The sequence below is a fragment of the Plectropomus leopardus genome, chromosome 6, assembly GCF_026936395.1.
Source record: "Plectropomus leopardus strain MGB_pleo_1.0 chromosome 6, ASM2693639v1, whole genome shotgun sequence".
Taxonomy (NCBI): domain Eukaryota; kingdom Metazoa; phylum Chordata; class Actinopteri; order Perciformes; family Serranidae; genus Plectropomus; species Plectropomus leopardus.
The window spans coordinates 29,134,448-29,158,134 of record NC_142181.1 but is presented as its reverse complement, the minus strand read 5'-3'; the positions used below and the strand labels follow the sequence as shown (position 1 = coordinate 29,158,134).

Below are 23,687 nucleotides of genomic sequence, written 5' to 3'. Positions count from 1 at the left end.
GGTCATTTTCTTTTGGTTAGTTTTTACTTAACTTTAATTTTCAGGTAATTTTCCTGTAACTTTTTACTAAGTGCTCATTTTTGGGCCATTTCTTGTTAAGCTGCTTGTCACCCTCTTCCCTTGTTTTTGAAAGAAATCAAGCCAGTATGCTCAGGTTTCAAAGGGTTAGATGTTCTACTGTTTTCTAATGCATTTATTTGTCAATGCAAGATTGAAATGCTCTGGAAACCTGCAATTACAAAGCCGGGGTAAGATTTATTCAGGTCCCTGGCATCCATGACCTGGTTACAAATCAGAGATGTATTCCACACACACTCATATCTTGACTAGCTACACGACCTATCTGAGGCTCCCCTTTCGGTGATACCTCCTGTGTTTACTGTAAGACTAAGAGGGATTGGAGTCAATGGGGGCATTTACATGGTAATGACCCTAGTGTCACTTGCTGTACAATCTGCTCGGACCTACATGTTTGTCTGCTCCGGCAAAGTTTGTTTTGAGATCCGTGGGAGTGTTTACCAGCGTAGGTTGAGGAATTTCAGGTCAAGAGAGCACCGTGTACAGAGAAAACCTCTGACCGAATTGATCTCGATACTGACATCAAAGAGCACCTGAGCAGTCCAGCTCCACTGGCTGAAACCAAATATTTATCATGCGGTGACGTACGTGTGCTGGAGAAATACAAGAGAGAACAGAGTTTGTTAGGTATCCAAAGATGTGTGTGCACTGTATATATTTAACTGTTATAATGAGTGTGTACAATTTGTGTGTGTCCTGAAACATTTTTTGCAATACTAATCAAAAGTGCGGTGGTTCAATCCCTGGCCCTCGCAGTCTACATCTTGCCCAAGGATACTCATGTCGAAGTGTTCTTGGGCAAGATACTGAATCCGAAATAGCTATGAGTGTGTGTGCATGTTATTGATGAGCAGGTGGCATCTTGCAATGATAGCCTTTGCCACCACCAGCGTATCAAAGTGTGTGTGTGTGTGTGTGTGTGTGTGTGTGTGTGTGTGTGTGTGTGTGTGTGTGCACGTGTGTGTTTGTGTGAATGTGTGAATGCTAGCTTGTGTTGTTAATCACTCTGAGTGGTTGCTAAGTCAAGAAAAGTGCAAAATGGTGTGAAATAAAGAAAAATGGGAACGGGACATTATTAAAAATAAGTAATCAGCTCTGAAGAGAGGTTTGGTAATACATAATTTGTGCCATCTGTTCGTCTTCCTGTTGGATGGCGCCCTGTGCCAGGGCCAGTGTCCAGTCCACTTGGAGAGCTTCTCCAAGCTGGTCCCACCTGGCACAACTGTCCTCAAAATTCACACTGTCGCAGACGGCCCGAGAAGTGTGGAGGCTGTCATGACTCAGTTCAGACACGACCGAATGTGGAGGATCAGCAGCGCTGTGAAACGAGCTCGGAGTCAAACAATTACAGAGCAGACAGCCTTAATCACAGATTAATGAAAACTTCATGTGCTGCAACCCGTTCCCTTCAGGAGAGCCCCATCTGCTCACAGAGATCAGTGACACAGAGAAATGATCCCTTTTAACTTTAAAAAGACTCAACCTAAAGTGATTTACGATCAATGTGTGAGGGTGTTTAACACTCACTGGTGCCTAGAAACAAAGCAATCGTGTCGTGACCTCTGTCATCATAATCACTGTCTTACAGTACAAAAGGAGCCACCACAAACTTCACTTTTGACTTGATGTGCAACCAGCAAATCTGCCCAATATTTCCACAAACCACAGAACACATACAGCACTCCCTAAGGTCGTTTGATTCTTTCTTGAAGGTTCAGTCAAAATCGAAGGTTGATAGTTAATCGTTTTGAGATCTTTTGTTTAAATGTCTTGAGTAATTTTGCAAAGCTGCTGCCTTTGGAATGAGGTTTGCCACACAATTTGCATACTTCTCTGTTTCCAATTAGTCATGTCACCTCAGTCGAGACAGAATATAACAACGCAGGCGGACATGAAAAAGCTATACTTGATAATATGTGTATTTCAGCAACTTTTAAATTGAGAAAATCAAGGAGTTAATTACTAATGAATGAATTAAGCCATCTGGAAATTACTTTTTATATCAAGAGGCCATTTGAGAAGAAAAACACAACAATAAAACACATGGCTAGCCGCAAAATTACCATTTCACATTGTCATGTTTCCTCAGCTCCACTCTGGCTCTCGCCCCGGCTCATAAGTAAGCTCGCTCTGAAGAGACAATGTGTGATAGCCCCCCTGTATGAAACCAAGGGGAGCTCTATGAATAACTCCCCTCGCAGCAGTGAATGGCACTTTGCTTTCCCACAGTATTACTCAGTCTACACCCCCAACATGGCAGGATAAGCAGCGAGCCCAGGCTGTGGCTGAGCGCCCCTCTCCGAGCTGCAATCACAATAACTGTTAAACAGAAAAATGCTAAGAACTTGTGTTTATTTTTCGTAAATCATGAGGACACAGAGACAGGCTCTCAGTCTTTGTCAGTGTGACTCTGCTGCATGCTTTGCAAAATGTAAATGATCTACTTTTGTTTGGGTTAGGGTTGCAGTCACTTGTCTTGAGTACACTCTGCTATATAATAACTTCCCAATTACACTGTAACCAGTGAGAGAGTGTTGATCACAGCCATGTTTCATACTCATTGCCGTGTTTCATGGTTATGAGGTGCCGGATACCTTTGACACTCCTGTGGCCACCTGACAAGACTTTCTCATCAATTTATTACATAGTATTAAAAAATAACGATGGGAAAGATGGTTCTAAATTCAACATCAGTCCTGATTTTTTTCCTCCAAAATGCCGCAACCTCAGACTCTCAGAGACTAGTGCTGTGTGAGTGTGTTTTCGAGGTGTCACATTACCACACACTGCCTTTCGATTCTTTTTTCGAATCCCCATTAGCTTCCACAAACTTACAGATAATTATCCTGGGGTCCATTCACTTTAAATTTCCCACACCAATGCATCCCTATTAATAGTGTAAATTCTTCTATGCTCATTGACTAACAGCATCTTTACCTAATTGGGCAAAAATGTCAACGGAGGGCATATTATTGTAGAAGCGACCCTGTATTGGTAAGCATAACCGAGACACACACACACTCTCTCTCTCTCTCTCACACACACACACACACACACACACACACACACACATACACACATACACTGTTCACACTCAGAGTTCGATTTGTGTGCCACTCTGGTTAATGGAGTGATCAGAAAAGCATGTTTTAAGTTAAAAGCAGCTTGCCTATAAATCATAACAACCCAAAGAGCAGGACAGATGCTCAACCTTTTAAAGTATCCATGTATTCTGATGAATAAATGATAGGAAATGTTGCTTTTCCTTTAAGGAACAACCTGGACAGCATCACCACCACCCCAGCAACACGTGTTCAGTGCATGCTTTGTTTACTGGGTATATTTCACCACACTGATGCGGTTTTTCCACTCTCATATAATTTGACTGACAGGACTACATTTGACAGCTCAACACAAGTTCTGCGCATTTTATAAACACTGCGGTCAAATGGATGATTATGAAGCAGGGCGTCGCTGAAAATTTGTGCACAGTCAACTTTAAAAACAAAAAAAAAGCAAAACTGGTGTATGGAAAATTATAAAATTGTGACTGAATTATTATCTTTTGTATCTGTCTATGTGATTCATTTAAAACTAAAAACAAGAAATTCTCAGTTTGTGCCTGACATGAATGTGTCACATGATTCAAACATGGGAGCCTGCTCTGAAAGGGGAGGACAAAAAAACCTCCACACAACTGCTTTAAATTTCACTGGCAACCCCAGACAGCCTATAACAGAGGGAAGCCATAATAAATCTCTCCATGTGTGAATGCAGGCTTAATATGATTTCCCGCTGGGAGAGTAGACTGTCATCAATTTACTGTCAGACACCACTAAAACTATGTGTCCCCAAAGGGAGGTTTACGCCCTTCAATAGTGTTCAGTGGGAGGGCTTGCCACACCACATCAGAAATTTTAAGTCTCCCTCTTGTGTAATGTTTTGGACTGTTTCCAGGACACATGAATGCTTCTGGTATCTCCTTACAACACATCCAAACACAGTTTCATTCAAGGCACACTCAATAATATGAAAAACTGTGATTTAGCCTTAAAATCTATCATAAATTTTATAGTACCCTCAGAGAGAGGAGCTGTCTATGCCAGAAGTCAAAGCATTTTCGAAAAGCACACTGAGGGAAGCAATAAGGCAAAAAGAAAAAAAACCCTGTTGAGTCAGCAGACTCATATAAATCACATACTGCAGGGAGAAGTCAGATGACTGTTGGAGGTCATGGTGGCAATTGGCCAGTTTACTGAATTGCCATGAACTGGATGGATGACAATTAACAGGGACATGGTTTCACAAGACCATGGAGCAAATGATCAACAACTCCACAGATTTATGCATGCTCTTCTGTCAGTGTAGGAAAAAATTTAAGACCCTAATGTTATCCAAATAGATCTCCTTGCAGAAGAGACAAGGACTTGACAAGCTGTGCTCACTGGTTCCTCTAGGCCATTTCAAAGCACTGTTGCAAGACTTTTGTATGTCACCTTCTAATGCCAATGTCAGGGTGAATCTTTGCTGGGTTTTTTATATTTTATTGTTTTAATGGTTTACTTGTAGCATATATTAACATACTTTTTGGTCCTTCCTTAGAGGAACTTCATTTCCTGTTCTTTTTGTTTTTTATATTGTCTGTTTTGAGTTGTATATTTCGATTTTGTAGCCAGGACACTCTTGAAAAAGACATTTTTGATCTCAAGAGGTTTTTTTCTGATGAAATAAAGTGTAAATAAAATGAAAAGAATGAAATAAAGTCGCCTACAGATGGAGATAAAGAATAAAGAACTCTGATAATGCATTTACAGTAAACTGACTATTGGACGCCACAGAGAAGCTAGGACTCCCCTGGAGGGATATTACAGTAATACCGCGGGAGATTAAAACATATACAACACAATGAAGTCCCTGTCAGCGTTCAGTGCCACAGAAACTAAAACTCTCCTCTGGAAAACTTTGTAAGAGATCTGGCACAGGCAGCTGCTGCGTCAGGCACAATCAGCAGCAATGAGCCATGCTGTAAACTTCCACACTCTTACGCACAATGTATCTTCTGAATAAAACTACCAAAACAGAAGAAAAACAAACGTACCTTCCAGCCTGCAGAGCTGTTGCTGTCTCCCTTGTCCTTGAAATAAGGCACACTCTTCACCATCCAGTCATAAATCTGAGACAGAGTTAGTCTGTTCTCGGGAGAACTTTCGATAGCTTTGGTTATGAGGTCTGCATATGACATATTCCCCCATGCGTTTCGCCGGGAGGAGCTGCTCTTCCTCTGGGCAGCGGCGGCAGCTGCAGCCGCGGCCGCTGAGGACGACGATCCGACCGGGGAGGAGAGCAGAGGCACCTGCTGCTGCTGCTGCTGCTGATGCTGATGCGGGAGTTGCGGGTTCGGGTGCTGCTGTTGATGTTGCTGATGTTGCTGCTGCTGCTGCTGCTGCTGCTGTGGAGGTTGCTGGTGGACGCAGTTCTCTTGACACTGGAAATCGGTGCACAGGATGACAGGCTTCTGCTCCGTGAAGTCCTCGGTCTCCTCCAGCAGGCTCAAGTTGTTGATGAACTCGTTGCCGGTGGGCTCCTGCTTCACAGACGGCACCGGCGAGGACGTGTTGGAGTCTCCCGGGTTGATGAACTCAGGTCGGGGCAAAGGCCAAGTGCACGACCGGGGCCGTGACAGGGGCTCAAAATCCGGGTCGATTTCCACCAGGTGTGGCTGCTGAGCCGCTTCCGCCATGGTCGAGAGGTGACGGCGCCAAGTGTTACAATGTCACGTAAATGCGACGAACCTGTCGCCCCGAAAAAGTCTCAACTTCGCCTCTGAAATGTGCGCGAGCACGAGATAAATCTGTCCGGGAAAACGGTGCTCCGCCTGGGCGCAAAGTCTGCTCTGAAAGTCACATCCCAAGCCGGTAAAAATATGTGTAAACAATCATAAAAAGTCGGTTTTTAAAAAGGACTTTCCTGTAAAAAAAAAAAAAAAAAAAAGTTGTGTGAGTGTCCACGGTGTGTGAGCCGCTGCTTTGTTTTTGTTATCCTCTCGTAGTGATGTTCCGTGTGCGCGTCGTCCAGCCTGTTGACTCTCTGTGTTGTACAGCATGTGAGGACTTACTGGAAGTATCGTTTGTCAGCTGACACCGCCCACATCTGATTGACAGCAGAGGAGCTCCAATGAACGGCATCAAAAGAGTTGGATGAAAAAATGGTCCTTGTTTTCATTTTTTCGTCTAGTAAACATCCAATCTGATGAGCAAAAAAAAAAAAAAAAACTTTTCTCTGTCAGCTTTGTTTCTTTCTCAGTAAAAATGTATAATCCCACCGGTAATTTATTTCAAAACTAAATGCAGCCTAATATTTTTCACGTTACATCTGGGGAGTTGTGGTTATATCTAATAGAGCACTTTTCACTACATGTCTGTGTTTGGATGTAAAGACTTATTTGTTTTTGTCATGCCGTTGATAAAATGTAATTCATGTGACAATATCTTCTCATTTCACAGCCTAAATGATTAATTCAGTGGGGTCAAACATAGTTTTGGTATAATTTATCTGATAAAATAAATATCCCATATGATATGACAGTAATACTTTTTCATGTACAACTTACATTTGAGGCAGCAACCCCACACCACTCCTTGTGAGTAGGCTTTGACATTTTCTATACAAATGATTCACATAAATACTATTACTGCTGCTTCAGCTGCTGTAGCCAATAATCATAGCGCGTAGTCATTTTAAGTAGTTTTGAGTGTTTACAAACCTAAACAAAAACATAGCGCTTCTAGATAAAATCTCTCGAAACACGGGGTAATCCAGCTATAAATATCGCTGCTTAATAATAATAATAATAACAATAATGAATAGTGCTAAATGAATTCCACAAAACCGTTTCTGTCTTCAGTTGTAGGTGGACAGCTTGTTAAACCAAGAGCTGTCAACTTGTCCTCAGCCAAATATGGACTTCATCAACATCTTGTGGCGAGTGGGAGGTATTACAGCCAGACACGAACAGCATTTCTTCCGCATTTATCTTTCTATTTAGTAACCGTGACAGAAAACATACACCAAAATACATGTTTGTTTGTGTGTGCTTTTTTGCTGCATTTACTTATCAGCTACTCCATGCTGTAACTTATTGGCTATCAAATGAAATGTTAAGATATGCAGCAGGCTATCTTTGTTCCAACCACATCAACAGTACAAAGCCACTCTAGGTCAAAAATGTAGAACATATCTGTTAGTTTCAAAATGAAATAAATTGCGTTTAAATCGACCAATGAATCATCCAACGAAAAGATAAGTCAACAAAGATATAATAAAAATCCCAGCAGTGCCATCAGATGTTAAAAGTTATTTTAAATACAGAAAGTACGTGGATCTGATTAATATATGTTTCCCTGAATTATTTTGACTCCCCCTGGACAGCTTGATGCAACTCCTTACTCGCTTTGTGTGCGTCAAGTGCACAGTTTTACGCTAGGCAGGCGAGCCCTGTCGCAATCCGCAAAGAAGTTTCACAAGACGTTTTTAAGAACGCGGAAGTACAGAAAGACAAACTCCCAAGGCATGGGTGAAATTAAAGTAGATTTAAACACTTTCCTGCTTCCAACAAAGCAACATTTTTGCGAACGGTGATGCTCATATGGAAACCTATTATGTGGTAGTGTGTAGGTAACTTTGTCTATTCAATAAGGTCTAGCTCATATTGTGTCCATGTGCAAGGTGACAGCCTGTAGTGCAATAAATGTTTTCACTGTTTCTTTTTGGGTGGGAGACATAGATTACGCTCAGAACAAGTGGCACACAGCACACCAAGGAGACTTCAGGTGAGCAGAAATACTGTATTTAATCTTCCAGTCTTGTGCCTGTTAGTCTTCAGGACCGATTCGATTGTGACTTTATTGTTCTTTAAGTTTTTAGCTTTATATTTTCGCAGATTAGTGACTGATTTACAGATACTTACACGTTTGTCTTTGTATGTGAAAATGATGCCACAGTTGATATATGGCGTAATTTTTCAGGAACACAATTTTTTTACGAACCATCATGGCTCCACATCCCATAATCCAGGCGATTATCGATTTCTTGGCTGGAGCAGCAGGTGAGTTACTGTTTAGACCATTGATCCTCAATGACTTAAAGGATGATATTTTACTTATTAAAATGTTAACTATTATCCAATGCATGCGCAAATAACAGTTTTTCTTCCTGGGTTTCCACTGTGTTACTTCCACCGCTGCCCCTCCATCTACTGCAGAAACAAGTTTCAGTTTCTTGGAGAAAAAATGGCTTCTGTGTTTGATCTCAGTTTTTATGTATAAATATTGTAAATATTGTATTATAAATAATACTTAAACTGTATTTAGATGATGGCTTGCTAAAGATAACCAGAAACAAACTTGTGATTTTCTTTTGATAATATTTTAAAGAATGATGCCCCCTCTATTTAGGAGTAAGAGAGAACAGTTTAGCTTTGCACAGGGAGAAGTCATGAGGTCAGCAGCATTAGTTTATTTCAGTTTTATTTAAGCCCAATATCACAAATCTCAGTTTGCCTCAGAGGGCTTTACAGCATATGACATTCCTCTGTCCTTGGACCGTCACAGCAGATAAACAGAGACTCCTAAAAAAAAGGTCACTGGGAAAAAATGGTAGAAACCTCTGGAAGAGCAACTGAGCGGGGTTCCTTCTTCCAGGACTGACCGGCATACAATAGATGTGGTGTGTGCAGAACAGATCATTAGTTGAGAAACACATTTATGTATCTACAAAGTCATGTTTTTGAAGGCTAAATCTCCCCGACACAGTGGGTCTGTGTGCTGTATGTGCATCTAGTTGATGAAGCATGACAGGACAGTTTTTCTCAGTTGCACTGGTGCATTTCACAGATCATGACTGAAATTCTCAAAAACACTTGTTCACCCTTCACATCATCTAGTCACTGTTGCACATCATAAAAGCAATTTCTCTTTTGAACAACTGCAAATGCTTATGCACATGTTGATCAAAAGGCATTATGCAGCTTCTCTGTTGAGTGGTCTTACCGCACAAAACATCTAGCTATTGGCCCTTCTCACAGCAGACATTTTAGATTGTCACTGTAGCAAAAGCACTACAATAACACACAATACAAATAACACTAACAATGCCTGTGCTCTATTGAGAGGTACAGTGAGCCAGCATGCACAAGACCAGGACATTGAAATCAAAGGAGCTACATGGGAAATGGGATTTAGTCATCATTAATTTCACTATTTACACCTGTGCTTTTCCTGTTGTGACATGTCAAAATGTCTTTAGTGGGAAAAAGGTCTGTCGGTTCATTGCACAAGTCATTAGGCCCACATGCAAAATGGTGAAACAGTTGTCATAATCTGTAAAACATATTTTCAACATAATGCTATTAGACTTATTTTGAAAAAATGATTAATTTCTCTTAAATTAATCTTGACTTATTGAAGGTGAATGTGTGAAGCATTAGATAAACCAGTGATTAACCAGCTCTGTAAAAAGCTCTCAGCTTCAGCGCTACATGTACAGCTCTGCCCTAAGGGGTATTTCCTATGTTTACATTTCTCTCACATTTTTCCCCCTCGTGCTATGCAGTGCTTTAAAAAAGTCCCGTCTTTTCTTTTTCGTATCGCAATAACATGGTCTCTCAGTGAACAAGAGGTTGTTAATTTGAATCCTGACAAATATCTTGCAAACATTCTCATACATACATTTCTGTATGTTATGTACCCTACTTAACCAGAGTTTACATCAGAAAACACTGAGCGTGCTGTAATATTGACAACATGGCTACACATTTCTGATGGCACTGACATGTTCATCAACATAAAAATCTACTTTTGAGAGAGAAACCAAGGATTTTATGCAAGTTACAGGCTTTTGCTGTATGATTTGTTTTGATAAATGCACTTACTGTTTTGCAAATGTTAAGGATGATTCAAGTAATGTACCAAAATGACTGAAAAAAATGTCAAATGTTCCAGCTGCTCCCTGGACCTCATCTTTGGGCACTTCTGGTCTGATAAGTTGTGGCACTAGTTGCATTTCTCGCCTCTTGAAATCATTCCTCAGGTGGGACAGCTTGTGTGCTGAGCGGCCAGCCGTTTGACACCACAAAGGTGAAGATGCAGACATTCCCCACCATGTACCGCGGCTTCATCCACTGCTTCATATCCACCTTTAGGCAGGTGGGGCTACGTGGTCTCTACAAAGGCACAACCCCAGCCCTCATAGCCAACATCAGTGAGAACGCTGTGCTCTTCTTGAGTTATGGTCTTTGCCAGGATGCCATCCGCTTTGTGTCTAGGATGGAGAAAGGGGCTGATCTCAGGTTTGACATATCCTTGTATTTATTTGTGTTTCGATGATAAGCTCCATTACTGGCTATATTGAGGAGCAACATCACAAGCAATATAAAAAATATTAATATTAGGCAGGACTGTGAGCATCAGTGTGACTTCTTAGAATTTTCTTTCATCATAAGTGTAAAATCCACATTTCCTCAGCTCCTCCACATTTCCTTCTATGTCCTCCATGACTTGCAGCTTCTCCTGTCAACACCCTGTGTAGTAAACATTTCAGGGTGCACTATTGTGCAATGCTACATCACTACTAGATGTGATGACATAATTTTCTACAATTCTACAATTACTACAATTTCATTTAGCAGACGCTTTTATCCAAAGCGACGTACAACACAAGCAAGAATTTAGACTTAAGGAAAAAAACCCTTAGTAAGTGCAAAAAGTGCTTCAGGTGTGATTGGTTACAGGTATTGCCGTCTAGTGGCAGAAGTGCCGCACAGCCCCCCCTTTTTTTTTTTTTTTTGAAACCAAAGTAATAACCAGTAGCGATCTCAGCATCTGAGATTCAACAATCTCAGTATCACTACTTACGATGACAGTCAACATACAACATCGCACAACTTTGTCAGTGCTAGATAATCATTAGGTGCTTGGGTGATTGAGTTTTCAATTGTCTCTTAAAAGTAGAAAGGGACTCAGCAGAACGCACAGAGTTTGGAAGTTTGTTCCACCATTTGGGAACAACAGAAGAGAAGAGTCTAGCTAGAGATTTAGAGCCGTGCTGGGCTGGAAGCACCAGGCGTCTTTCGCATGCAATTTTATATGATTGTAAACAGAAGAATATCTTGCACATCTGTTTCAAAACAGGTGTATAGCAGGAGATGGACCAGTAAGACACAGTTTGCAGACAAACTCCTGCACACTGTCTAACTTGCAAAAGAAATATATTTATTTTAACATTTCGATAACTAGTTTGCCCAATGAAGGTCTAGTTACCGAAACGTCACAATTCATTTCTTTTGAAAGTTAGACAGTTTGCAGGAGATTGTAAAATATTATTGTAAACAGCAATGGAAAAAGGGCATATGCTTAATTATATAGTTATGCTTTAGGGAAATATGGAGCTTATTTTACCTGAAGATGGAGTGCCTTGGCTGTTTTTCTCAATGGTTGTGTGCATTAATTTGAGACTTTTTTGTGTTTTTGAACTTTGACCTGTCTTACCAAAGAGCACCTGTCATTAGAGCCAAGCAGCGCTCACTTTATCTATTTTAACATATATTAATTTAATTTATAATATCTTTGGGTATTCTGAGGACTGTTGACCCCCATTACGGGGAAGCTCAGTGGGGTAAACAACACTTCACCACTGATCCAAATCAACCATAAAAGACACCTTCAAAACAATTAAATCCATGAAACTTATTGACATAAAACATGCTAATAAGACAATAAAATCCCAGAGTAATAGGCAGCAAGATAAGCAGTCCCCATGCCAGAGGCCCCTCTGTTCTGCTGCTGGCACAGGAGCTCTTTATCAGCTCCTTGCCAGGCAAGGTGCTCCTAGCTGAGCAACGCACCTCATCAGGTAATGCTGTGCTGCATTACCTGTGCAGAGTTAAAGGGAAAGCCAGACAAGAACACGTACAGCTGTAACAGGGAGAAGCAATTAGTTAAATATTAAGTGTGAGATAAACCACAAACAATATTAATTGCTTAGTTGCACCATGAAATAGAACTCATACAAGTTTTACAATACAGACGTGTCAACTGTTACTATAACCCTTAAACTCAATAAATGTTTTTTTTAAATGGGAATTTGAAAATGATTACTTGTTTTAATCTAAAAGCAAACCTTTCTATAATGTGAACCCTCTTTACTAGTCAAATATTTGACATTGCTGTGACTCAACATATCCATGTCAAACTTCCAGTGAGTAGCACCAGAAGATAAAATAAATTGGGACAAAGAACAACATGTGTCTTGTGAATTGTTGCAAAAATATTAGATGGGATGGACTCTTAATCTTAACAGCACTTTATTCCAAGACACTTTGAATGTGCAGCCAGGAGCCAGTCCCTTGATATTTACAGAGAAGGTGACTTTGTGGACTGAATGGTTTTTGTTTGCACTCTTTGAGATAGAAAACAATTCTATCAGATCTGGACCAGGGAATTTAATCGTAGAGGGTACATTTACATGATTCCATTTAGTGTACTTTAGTGCACTTTAGTGTAAATGTGCGGCATTTGTGTGTCAGCAGAGCAAATGACCTCTTATTTGTGGTTATGATAGGAAGGAATTTATGTTTTTCATCTAAAAATTTAATTATTCTAAACGACCCTAAAGACTGAGGCAGGTAGCCTTCATGTACACATGCTAAAAACCCATTTTTGTTTATTACTTGTATTGTACTTCTTATCATTGCTCATCAGTGATATTCAGAAGGCATCCGCAGGGTCTTTAGCCTCCATCTTCTCCTCCATGGCGATATGTCCCACCGAGCTGGTGAAATGTCGCCTGCAGGCCATGCATGAAATGGAAGCATCTGGCAGAATCACAAGTGGACAGAAAAGGTCAGTTAGACCAAAACGAGACATTCAAAGGAGTAGAACATGTTTAGTGTCATTTGATAGACTTTGGACTGTGTTTTGTGTTGGGACTTCAGTACAGTGTGGACAGTTGTGAAGACAGTGTTGAAGACAGACGGTCCGCTGGGTTTCTACCAAGGACTGACGTCCACCATGGTGAGGGAGATACCAGGTTACTTCTGCTTCTTTGGGGCCTATGAACTGTGTCGGTCCCAATTTGCCCATTACATGGGCACGGACAAGGACAGTATAGGTATGGTTCTAATATTTTCTGTTTATAATTGATGATTTAAGCATGTTTCTGTGATCTGCTCCGGAAAATAATTTTGGTCTTTGCAGGTGTTCTTCCACTCATGTTCAGCGGTGGATTTGGAGGAGCTTGTCTGTGGTTGATGGTCTATCCCATAGACTGTGTGAAGTCCAGGATCCAGGTTTACTCTTTAGCTGGGAGGCAAGAGGGCTTCAGGAAGACCTTCACGGGTATCATACGCAATGAGGGTAAGATTGGAACCTGCATTTTAAAATGATAATTTACCTAGATGGATATGCTTCTCAAAGGCACAGTTCTTGCATTTTACGAGACAAAAATAAATAATTTTGCTAGTTTTCTCAAAATTAAAAAATATTATATTTTATAATTATAATTATAATTATAATTATTATATAAAAATATTATGGTATAGTATGTCAAACAAGCATCATACAAAATGTCATGGTATAGTAGTAGTAGTATGTAGAAAATATTAAAAATGCCATAGCATAGGGGCGGCACGGTGGCTTTGTGGTTAGCACTGTTGCCTCATAGCAAGAGGGTCCCTGGTTCGAATCCCAGTTGGAACGGGCAGGGACCCTTCTGTGTGGAGTTTGCATGTTCTCCCCGTGTCCGCGTGGGTTCTCTCCGGGGTCTCCAGCTTCCTCCCACAGTCCAAAGACATGCAGCTCAGGTTAATTGATGACTCTAAATTGCCCTTAGGTGTGACTGTGAGTGTGTATGGTTGTCTCTCTATATGTGTCGGCCCTGCGATAGTCTGGCGAACTGTCCAGGGTGTACCCCGCCTTCCGCCCGATGACAGCTGGGATTGGCTCCAGCCTCCCCGCGACCCTTACGAGGACAAGCGGTTACAGAAAATGACTGATGACTGGCCATAGAATAGATATAAAAATCATAAAAACTTCATGGTGTAGTATGTAGAAAAAGCATTTTAAAAAAGTCATACTACAGTATTTAGAAAAAAGACTTCTAAACCTCTAAATGCATCGTGGCTGTGAAACAGACTGTGGGCTCTTCTTGTTACTAACTGGTCCAAACTGGGAGTCTGATTCTTCTGTGGGGATTGGCCTATGTGGCTGCTTGACACTGTCTTGTCCCACAGGATTCCCTGCTCTGTACTCGGGCTTGACTCCTACCATGATACGCACTTTCCCTGCCAACGGGGCCCTTTTCCTGGCTTATGAGCTCAGTCGCAAGTTTATGATGGACTCAGTCGGTTACTGACGTGGAGGATCACTGCACCTGAAGAAAGTATTGCGCTTGTCACCTTGTATTTTTAAAATGAGTTGACCAAAAGCTTTATTGTGTTTTACATGTTTGAGTAAATTTGACCAAAGAAATATTAGTGCTATATTTGATGTATTTGAATATTTTGTGATTTTAAATTTATGTAAGTAATTTAAAATAGAATTTTAATGTTAACAACCAGAAGTCTCAGCGTAATACCTTTGAAAACATTTCATCATGGCCGATGATTTCTGGGTTGTCCCTTGCCACACATTGTTCAGTGAGCACTCACAAAAGATTTTGCCTGTTAAATCATAGAAGAACTTCATAGAGCAGAATATGAACAACCAGTTTATCCTGTTCTCTGTGTAGTTTAAGCAGTCAGTTCTTTCTGCTCAGCCACACCAACACGATGACATGTGAGAAGAATTTTGTCAACCCAAGTAAACGCTCAACATGTTCTAGCTGAGGATAAGTTAGAAATAGAAACAAAGTAAAACTGCAAAAATTAAGAGTAAAAAATCAGATTATGAAGACATGCACTACAGATGGTTATGTTTTCACTGAACCTATGCAGTATTTTACTTCTTGTTTTTTTTTTTTTTCTATTTTCCGTGAATTCAAGCAAAGTCTGAGCTGCTTGTCACACCAAGAGAGGGCCCTGCTCACACTCAACCATGTCTTTTTCCTAAAAAAACGTCAGGTTTTTAAAAGAAAAAAATACAAATTATATCGTAAATTAAACTATGAAAGCTGTATTAACATTTTATGAAGTTTCTGCAACTTAAAATGACAATTGAATTGCCCTGTTCTTTCTAAGTGTAAGCAACTTCTGTAAACAAAGTTTACCTGACATAACTTGATCATGTTGTCAAAAATCATGGAAAAGAAGTCATAGTACATAGTACAAAAAAGTGATAGTATGTTTTATCATCCAAAACCATGAAAACATGTCATAACATTGAATGTTATTGAAAATCAAGAAAAAAAACTTCATAGTATATTATGTTGTCCAAAATCATTAAAAGGATGTCATAGTATGTCATCCAAAACCATGAAAAAACTTCACAGTATAGTGTGTCGTCCATTCTACGAAAAAAGTCATAGTATAGTGTGTCATTAAAAATCATGAAAAAAAGCCATCATGCTATTGTATGTCGTCTAACATCATGAGAAAACTTCGCTGTATAGTATGTCGTCCTAAATCATGAAAAAAAAGTCATAGTATAGTATGTCGTCCAAAATTGTAGCAAAACATCACGATATAGTATGTCATGCAAAATTTGTAAAAATAGTGTCGTAGAATAGTAGGTCGTCAAAAATCATGAAAAAAACGTCATAGCATAGCCGTTTAAAGTTTGTAATGGATTTTTATCACAGTGAAACTTAAGAAAAGTAGGAGGTAATCATTTGAAAAAAAAATAAAATTAGCCATCTGCTTATGAAACCAGATTTTTCCCGTTTACAAAAAAAATGAATGAATAAAAAATCAGACACTTACAAAATGATAGCTTACATTTTTAGCTCAAAATGAGCTCATTGTATTCACAGCTTCATCTGTATTTACATGTGCCCCTCATGTACTGTTGTGAGCTGGCTGTCATGTGATCAAGTATCATCTAAGAGATGATGAAAGTCACCTCACTGAAACATTATGTAACAAGCAACCTACATGATCTTTGTTACAACTCAATAGCTCACACACTGTACTATATAGCTGCACACCAGAGAAATTACTTTTTACTGTGTAGTCTGGTTGTTTTACATTCTGTTATAATATAGCTACATTACTCTCAGTTAAAAAACACTATGATTAAATTTTGCAAGAAATATCAACAGATTAAGTTTATTTTCTTTGGGATTTTTTAAACGTGTACATTTACATTGGGGGAGGAGAGACGTAAGCATGATCACATCTTCTTGTGACTGCGTCCAGGCTCATGTTTCACGACTTGGATGAAGCCTATTGTTTATTCATGTTTATTCAGGTGTCAGGCTCCTGGACGTGAATATTAGAGTATAATGGAAAAGCACAAGAGCTGAACTTTAGGCTCTCCATGACAGGAGCTAAATAGAAGCTGGTTCGCTCCATGGTTCATGTTACACGTTGGCACTGACTGGATGGGTCCAGGAGTCACACACCAAGAGGGAGTATGAGTTTGTGTGTGTGTTTTGTGTGTGTGTCAGCTGAAGGGGGACGGGGACATGCCACCCACAGGGAGTTCAGACAGGTAAACAGGTACCGCGCTGCTTCACTTGCTCCATCACTCCGACAACATACTCACTAATGATCTCAACGACATCCAGCACAGCCGAGATGGTTACACAGGGTAAACTTCAGATCACCACCGCGGAGAATGTAGAAGGTAAACACGACTTTTTACCTTTTTAACGGTGGGTTTTAGACTCTCCCTAGATGAGGATTGTATTTTTTTTTAACAGCTTAACCAGGAAAGGTCTGAATTATTCAGGGTGAACATAAATACAGTTTGGGGGCCCCAATTGTGCTGTTTTAAGGGACCTGCTTATTCCAGGAGAGCTCCTGTTTATCAGACAACTTTATCTCATTATTACAGAGACAATAGAATACTGTGACACAACACAATCTACTGCATACTTCACTGTCTGTGAGGCATTTTACTTTAAAATGTTTTTTTAATTATTATTGTATATCTTAAGAATTTACTCAATGGTAATACAGTGTTAGAGCACTAAAAAACATAGTGTAAACAGGCAGCAAGAAGAGGGGAAGAAGGAGAAAACTAATTAGACAACAAATGGTTTGGAACAAGAAAGAAGTCAATTGAACAAGCATTTAAAAAAAAATGACCATAAATAAATAAGACACTTTTTATATTGACTGATAATGTATGTCTTAAGCACACTGACGTGACTATAGAATTATTCATGAGCCATTATATCGACTGGCTGACCACCCTCTTTACAAAGAGTCATTTCTAATAGATGAAATAATAATAATAATAATAATAATAATAATAATAATAATAATAATACAACAACAACAACAACAACAACAACAATAATAATAATAATAATAATAATAATAATAATGTTATATATAACCTGTAACCATTTTTAGTGCAAGCCTTACAAGTTTTCTGATTTTTCTAGTAAATTAGGACATTTGGATACTGAATTCATATCATTCCCCTGAGAGGTCCAAAATACTCCTCCTTCCAGCTTCTTCCTTTAACAGCATGTAAAGTAAACATTGCTGAGCAGTTTGTTGATTAACTGATCAACTAAATTAAGTAATTTATCAAGTGCAAATGAAAAACATGTGCTGCTTCCAGCTCTTCAGCTCTGAGGAATATTTGCAGATCTGCTCAATCATTGTTCAGTCAATATCTTTGGGTTTCAGACAAAACAAGCAACTGTATTTGAAGATGTCAACTTAGGTTCTCCAAAGTTCTGTTTCTGCATTGTTTTACTTTTTTTGTTGACATTTTATGAGTGATTGATAAACTTATAAACATGATAATACACATACAGTGCATACACATTAAAGATAATGCATATAGTATAATAGTTGCAGGCATACACTAACTGAAAAATATACCAGCAGACTGCATTATTTGTATTTCTCCTCTTGTGTAAGGATGGTACATCAATAGTTCAGCAGCTTTACAAAACACCCTGTGACTCATGTGAAGTAACATGACTTCCCTCAGAGATTAATTACATCATTAGAGACAAACGAGGATTGTGGATCCACTGCATCTCACCGCTTGATTGCACAAATGTTTTGTTCTGTCCCATTGGGTCATATTACTGTTTAATTGTGTGAACAGAATGACCACCAACAGTCTTTGGTCTAGATTTACATGCACACAAATGTGGAACAAAGGCGGTATGGTAAAACAACTGTACAGGCTTGTAAATGTTTTTCACTCTCTTTACAGACAAAAACTCAGGGAGGCTGGGATGTTTCGGTTGGCTGTTGGTCATCATATCCCTTCTTTTTATAATAGGAACCTTCCCCATCACATTATTTTTGTGTATTAAGGTAGAGTATATTCACCTTAATGTACACCACTAATGAGGATTAGACCAGTATGTGTATCTGAAATCCATCATAGATAACAGTGTCTTTGTATTGGATTTGCCAGGGCTTCTGTCTGTATTTACTACTGCTCTGGAATTTGAAAGTTTTTATGGTCAATTTAGTTTTATTTGTGTTATGAAATTCTGGAGGATAAAAGCTATTTTGAGTGAAGCAAATTTTGAATGAAGCAAACCAAAGAAAATCCCATAGGGGCTTTAAGGCAGGGTGACCCAGAGCATCTGTTCACAGAGAACACTTTTTAAACTGATTAACAAAAACGCATTATTAAATTAAATGTGCAGATGTTACACACAGTGGCTGTTGTCCGAGAGAAATGACCATTATAGAAGAAACAAAGTTTAATTTTCAGATGTGTTTTTTCTGTCTTTCTTGTGTTCTATGTGTGGCTGTCTGTGCTTCCAGATCGTGAAGGAGTATGAGCGAGCTGTCATTTTCAGACTTGGCCGGATCACAGACAGGAAACCTAAAGGGCCAGGTTTGTTATTTATTTGTTACATACATAAGTATATAATATGGGTATAAGTATAAAAATGTCCAGAAAAATGCTGAAAAAGTCAACTCAGAAAGCTGTTACTATGATCCATTTAGGCTTCATCTACAGTCTTTACAAACTAAGCAGGGTTTTTGTTTCCTTTCAGGACTTTTCTTTGTTCTGCCCTGCACTGACACCTTCGTGAAGGTCGATCTCAGAACTGTGTCTTTTGACATCCCTCCACAAGAGGTACGTTTTTTGTATTTGTTCTATTTATATCACATGGGGGGATATCATTTGTCTCCTTCAGACTGATGAAAATATTGGCAGCATCCTAATTGTATCCCTTGAAGATTCTGACCAGAGACTCAGTGACAGTGTCTGTGGACGGTGTGGTGTACTTCCGTGTACACTGCCCCATCTCAGCTGTGGCCAATGTGTCCAACGCACACTCATCTACACGGCTGCTGGCTCAAACCACCCTGAGGAATGTACTCGGTACCAAAAACCTTGCAGAGCTGCTGTCTGACAGAGACGCCATATCACTCAGCATGCAGGTGAGGATAAACTGTGTGCTATTAGGGTTAATACGTAGAGGAGCTGGAAAGCAAGAGAGAAGGGGGAGTTTTAAAATTTAGGAACTATGATCAAATTTATAAAAATCAAAAAATCTAAATCAAATTAAAAATAACAAAATTGTTTATATTCTGTTTTTGTAGGGGCAATACAACATAATGCCAGTGACTTCCAGTTTAGTCCTCATCCAGACACAAGGGTTCTTTTAAAGGCTATAAAAGGGAGATGAAGTTGGTAGCACATGACCAGCTCATGCAGCATGCTTTGTGGCTGTACAGTTTGATTGGTTTTTAACCAGCTGCAGAACTTGTACATTCTAGAGGAAAGCATAAGCAGAATAGAAATTACAGTCCTGAAAACCGAAACAGATAATGAGCTTAAACTCTGATGTACTATGTTACTTTAAAGCTGCTTGAGTTGTTTCTTTAGAGACCAGGAGGCAGAAAAACTTGAACAAGATGATGCACATATCATTTTCTTAAAACGTTAACAACTGTTTGCCTCTTTTCACATTCAGCAGTCGTGCAGCAACATTAGCATCATGTTTTGAACAAACTGATAAATAAATACTCTTTTTACCTCTGTTTCTGTCTAAACCAACAGAAATATCTTTAAGTGGTCTTATATCCATCAACTTATTTTCATAAAAACGCTAATGAGAGCGCTTAAGCAGAAGAACAGAATAAACATAACACAAAACTAAAATAATAAGTTAACAAAGGCTAAAAAAGCTCCATACAGATGAAGGGTTGAATTGAAGTTTCATTCATTTGATTGAATGATTATTAAAAGTCTATTTTGAAAAGCGCTATATAAATAAAATGTATTATTATTGTATTATTTAAAAACACTCATGAATAGTTGAGCTAAGAGTGATTTTATGTGATAGAAGTAATTGTTGTTCACTATTCCCTGCAGGAAGCTCTGGATGATGCCACTGATCCGTGGGGCATTAAGGTGGAGCGCGTAGAGATCAAAGATGTGAAGTTGCCTCTGCAGCTGCAGAGAGCCATGGCAGCAGAGGCAGAAGCCAGTCGGGAGGCCAGAGCGAAGGTGAAGGGGGGGATGGAAGATTGAATTTAATTTCCTCTTGATGCACTCTAACCATGAAAAAAGAAGGACGCTAAGGGAGGATTTGTAGAAATAACAATTGTCTGCCTGTGTTTCAGATCATTTCTGCTGAGGGAGAGATGAATGCTTCCAGGGCTCTGAAGGAAGCCTCTCTGATCATCGCAGAGTCACCCTCTGCTCTCCAGCTGCGATATCTGCAGACCCTCAACACCATCGCAGCAGAAAAGAACTCCACCATCATCTTCCCTCTGCCCATAGATATACTACAGAACTTTATGAAGAAGTAGCCATATTATTGTTATATCGTTATTGTTAGTGTTACAAGCTTCAGTGGTATCTCTTTCAGATACTAAATGGTCCAACAGGCCTTGTGTGTTCACTGCTGAGCTGCACTTTGCACTGCATTATCACTTCTTACAGAAAGACAAAAGTTCTTTAAACATATATCCACACCAGAGCTCACTTTTGCATTATTTTCTTATTGTGATTTAATACTTAAATACAAAGTGCAACATATACATTAGTGTCTTGTCACTGAACACAATATTTTAACCAACTAAGCTACAGTTGCATTTCTGGAGGAGGACAAATTAATAAATCAATGTAATACACAAGAAATGTATAACAGAGAACAGCACGACAACCGTATAAAGACATGCTTTCGTATAAAGTCATCCAGAGCATGAATTTCTGAAATACTGAATACAATCTTTACAACAGAAGTCCTGTTAACAATCAACAGAAGTCCTGACATCCATGTGAAATACCAACCTTCTCTGACATTGGATTTAAACTGTAAACAAAACCTCTTAATCTAGTGTCGGACAAACATTCAGTAAATTAATACAAGGTCATGTCCACAGGACACAGAGGCAATCAGTGCAATCAGAGTACCTGATGGAGAGAAAATTCATTTCCACCCTTTCTGAACATAGTAAAGTCCATCAAGTTATACATAATCAACCTCACCTACGACAGAATCCTTTGTTGAAGCAGATTTCCACATTGCATGTATCTGGGAGATTATATTATTATAATGAAGCAATATTTATTCAATGTATTTGTACATATCTGCTGACTGCACTATGCTCTTTAAAATATTTATACATATTCTGTACATCCAAATCATTTTATACAAATGATATTTTGCAAAACAGAAAGTTGGTGGTTATGTAAACATGAGCAGAAGCTTAAATAAAAGTACAATCAATACAAACAAATGTTATGGCAGTTGCTTCCCTTTGATGACTCGTAATCCTCCTCATAACCTGAGATTATTCTCTACAATAAGAAATGAGGTAACAGTTGGCAGATTTTCAGGATATTCTTACTTATTACAATACATTTCAATACTTGAACAGATTTTGGATTTTTCCGCTAAATGGAAATTTTGCCAAATATCAACTGTATGTACAAATGGAGGCTAAACTAAGCCTTTTTTCAATTTCTAATTATATTTGTTCAGGAGTTTTTCTGTGGTTAGTTTAAAAACTCAAAGAAAATGGCAATGACTTGGGTAAGCTGCAAGAGTGTTGAAAAGTTACACTTACAGAAAGAAAAAGAACCGTACTAATGCAACATAATGAACAGATGTTGGGTTCACATGTGTTCAGATAAATACATTTTGACTGCAATGTCTGCACCGTATATCCTAACTCCAGACATGTGGCAGCTACAGTACATGATGAACTGCTGTGTTGGATGACTTCCTCTTTGGTGGTTTCTACAGATCCTGCACTTTTTGTATATTTTGTTAACCCGACTTAAGGTGAGGGGCATCTCAAACAAAAATGTCAAATTAGTCTACAACGAACAATAAGTCATTTCTTGGTTTCATGTCAATACATCCTGGTCTGTTTTATTAGGATAAGAGGTCACTTTTGTTGCCCCTTCACCCCTCTGCTCCACACCGTCACACTGTAGGTAATCCTGAAACAAAATTCATTACTGGAAGACAGAACATGCGTTCAAGAGAGCAATACATGTACAGTTTTTACAAAAATGTAGTCAATTCTACAGTTACACTGTGTTGGCAGTTCAATGGATTTATGAGTTATCTTGTAATCATACATTTCAGGTCAAGACTGCTGTCTAGCTGTCTGAGGAGAATGGATGATTGAGGTTAGATGGCAAGTCAGTCATACACACCTACAATATATGAAATAGTTCCACATGAATAGGTTAACTTACCCCCGAGAAGAATCCACACTTTGAGAGTAACTTACTGTAGGTAGTTTTCAAGCTATTGCCTGTGCCTTGATAGACGTTGCTGGTGGGAAAGAATGGACGGCAAAGGCGCTTCTTGTGTTCGTTGTTGCACTTTTGATGTTTGTTATGTCTCGTACATCCATCGCCCTGAGCGCTGGATGAGAGGGTGGTGATGCAGATGGGAGACGAAAACATGGAAATGAGGCACCATGACTCTGATCCTGCTCTGTGAAGTCTGCAATGACCAGGTCTATCATTCACTGCAGTATCACAGGACTGTAGTTGTGTGTGGCATTACCTTTTGAATGATAAAAAGGTCTGATCATTAATAAATATCTTTAGGTCAGAGATTAAAATTCCTAGGGGTCGACTTTGGAAAATGCACCACATGGTGAGCAGCATTTCCCACCAAATGTGTCTGTCCATATACATAATGTAAAATCCTAGAGAACATTCAAAAAAGAGTTCTAACAAAAACAAATCAGGGCTTCCGATGGCAGATAAAAGAAAGCATTTGATACAAGAGCTTCGATTGAGGGTGTCATTGATGGTAGGAGTGTGGGCGGGCTGGAGACCCTGGTCCAGATGTGTGTCGATGGATGGGGGAGGAGCTGGGGGACATGTGAGGGCTCAGCTCGCCCGTCTGAAGACGCCACAGCAGCTCCTCGTTAGTGCGACTCAGACGCTTCTTCTCGTTGGTTTCCTTCTCCACGTTTACTTGCAGGTTGGCATTATCCTCCGAGAGTTGCCTGAGAAAGAAGAGGGACAAGTCAAAACATAAAGAAC

General features: G+C 39.4%; 4 protein-coding genes across 9 annotated transcripts in view; 2 read left to right on the top strand and 2 right to left on the bottom strand.

Moving 5' to 3' along the window:
- Window positions 1-6,589, bottom strand: part of foxo1a (forkhead box O1 a) — a 29,242-nt gene extending 22,653 nt beyond the window's left edge. The window contains exon 1 of the mRNA XM_042486281.2: window positions 5,177-6,589. Within this exon, the coding sequence (XP_042342215.2) occupies window positions 5,177-5,818 (642 nt within the window). The 5' untranslated portion in view covers window positions 5,819-6,589. The remainder of the gene's footprint in view (window positions 1-5,176) is intronic.
- Window positions 6,590-7,591: 1,002 nt separating this feature from the next.
- slc25a15a (solute carrier family 25 member 15a) lies at window positions 7,592-14,685 on the top strand. Of its 4 annotated transcripts, none has more exons than XM_088079172.1 (8): window positions 7,592-7,752; window positions 7,862-7,907; window positions 8,103-8,182; window positions 10,277-10,423; window positions 12,834-12,974; window positions 13,067-13,242; window positions 13,329-13,487; window positions 14,363-14,685. In XM_088079172.1, exons 1-8 carry the CDS (start codon window positions 7,724-7,726, stop codon window positions 14,482-14,484), a joined length of 900 nt encoding a protein of 299 aa, XP_087935298.1. In that variant the 5' UTR covers window positions 7,592-7,723; the 3' UTR covers window positions 14,485-14,685. The 4 variants fall into 4 exon arrangements, with proteins under 4 accessions (XP_087935298.1, XP_087935296.1, XP_087935295.1 ...); XM_088079170.1 differs by having other exon boundaries at window positions 7,594-7,748; window positions 10,165-10,423; XM_088079171.1 differs by having other exon boundaries at window positions 7,624-7,754; window positions 7,851-7,907; window positions 10,165-10,423.
- Window positions 14,686-14,829: 144 nt separating this feature from the next.
- Window positions 14,830-21,170, top strand: stoml3a (stomatin (EPB72)-like 3a). The gene is made up of 7 exons (XM_042487210.2): window positions 14,830-16,853; window positions 18,411-18,514; window positions 18,977-19,049; window positions 19,213-19,295; window positions 19,400-19,603; window positions 20,541-20,675; window positions 20,792-21,170. The coding sequence occupies exons 1-7, from the start codon at window positions 16,775-16,777 to the stop codon at window positions 20,978-20,980; spliced, it is 867 nt and encodes a 288-aa protein (XP_042343144.1). The 5' UTR covers window positions 14,830-16,774; the 3' UTR covers window positions 20,981-21,170.
- Window positions 21,171-21,186: 16 nt separating this feature from the next.
- mtus2b (microtubule associated tumor suppressor candidate 2b) overlaps window positions 21,187-23,687 on the bottom strand; it is a 29,170-nt gene continuing 26,669 nt past the window's right edge. For 2 of the 3 annotated variants that reach the window (XM_088079165.1, XM_088079168.1), the window contains one exon: window positions 21,187-23,650. In XM_088079165.1, the coding sequence (XP_087935291.1) occupies window positions 23,443-23,650 (208 nt within the window). In that variant the 3' untranslated portion in view covers window positions 21,187-23,442. The remainder of the gene's footprint in view (window positions 23,651-23,687) is intronic. The other variant, XM_088079167.1, reaches the window with a different exon arrangement.

Excerpts from the sequence above, each read along its gene's own strand:
- slc25a15a (XM_088079169.1), top strand. The coding sequence starts at position 7,795 with ATGTGCAAGGTGACAGCCTGTAGTGCAATAAATGTTTTCACTGTTTCT. Across the intron at positions 8,183-10,164 it reads TTTCTTGGCTGGAGCAGCAG|GTGGGACAGCTTGTGTGCTG; the intron begins GTGAGTTACTGT and ends ATCATTCCTCAG. Across the intron at positions 13,488-14,362 it reads GGGTATCATACGCAATGAGG|GATTCCCTGCTCTGTACTCG; the intron begins GTAAGATTGGAA and ends CTTGTCCCACAG.
- stoml3a (XM_042487210.2), top strand. The coding sequence starts at position 16,775 with ATGATCTCAACGACATCCAGCACAGCCGAGATGGTTACACAGGGTAAA. Across the intron at positions 19,296-19,399 it reads TTGACATCCCTCCACAAGAG|ATTCTGACCAGAGACTCAGT; the intron begins GTACGTTTTTTG and ends TATCCCTTGAAG. Across the intron at positions 20,676-20,791 it reads GTCGGGAGGCCAGAGCGAAG|ATCATTTCTGCTGAGGGAGA; the intron begins GTGAAGGGGGGG and ends CCTGTGTTTCAG.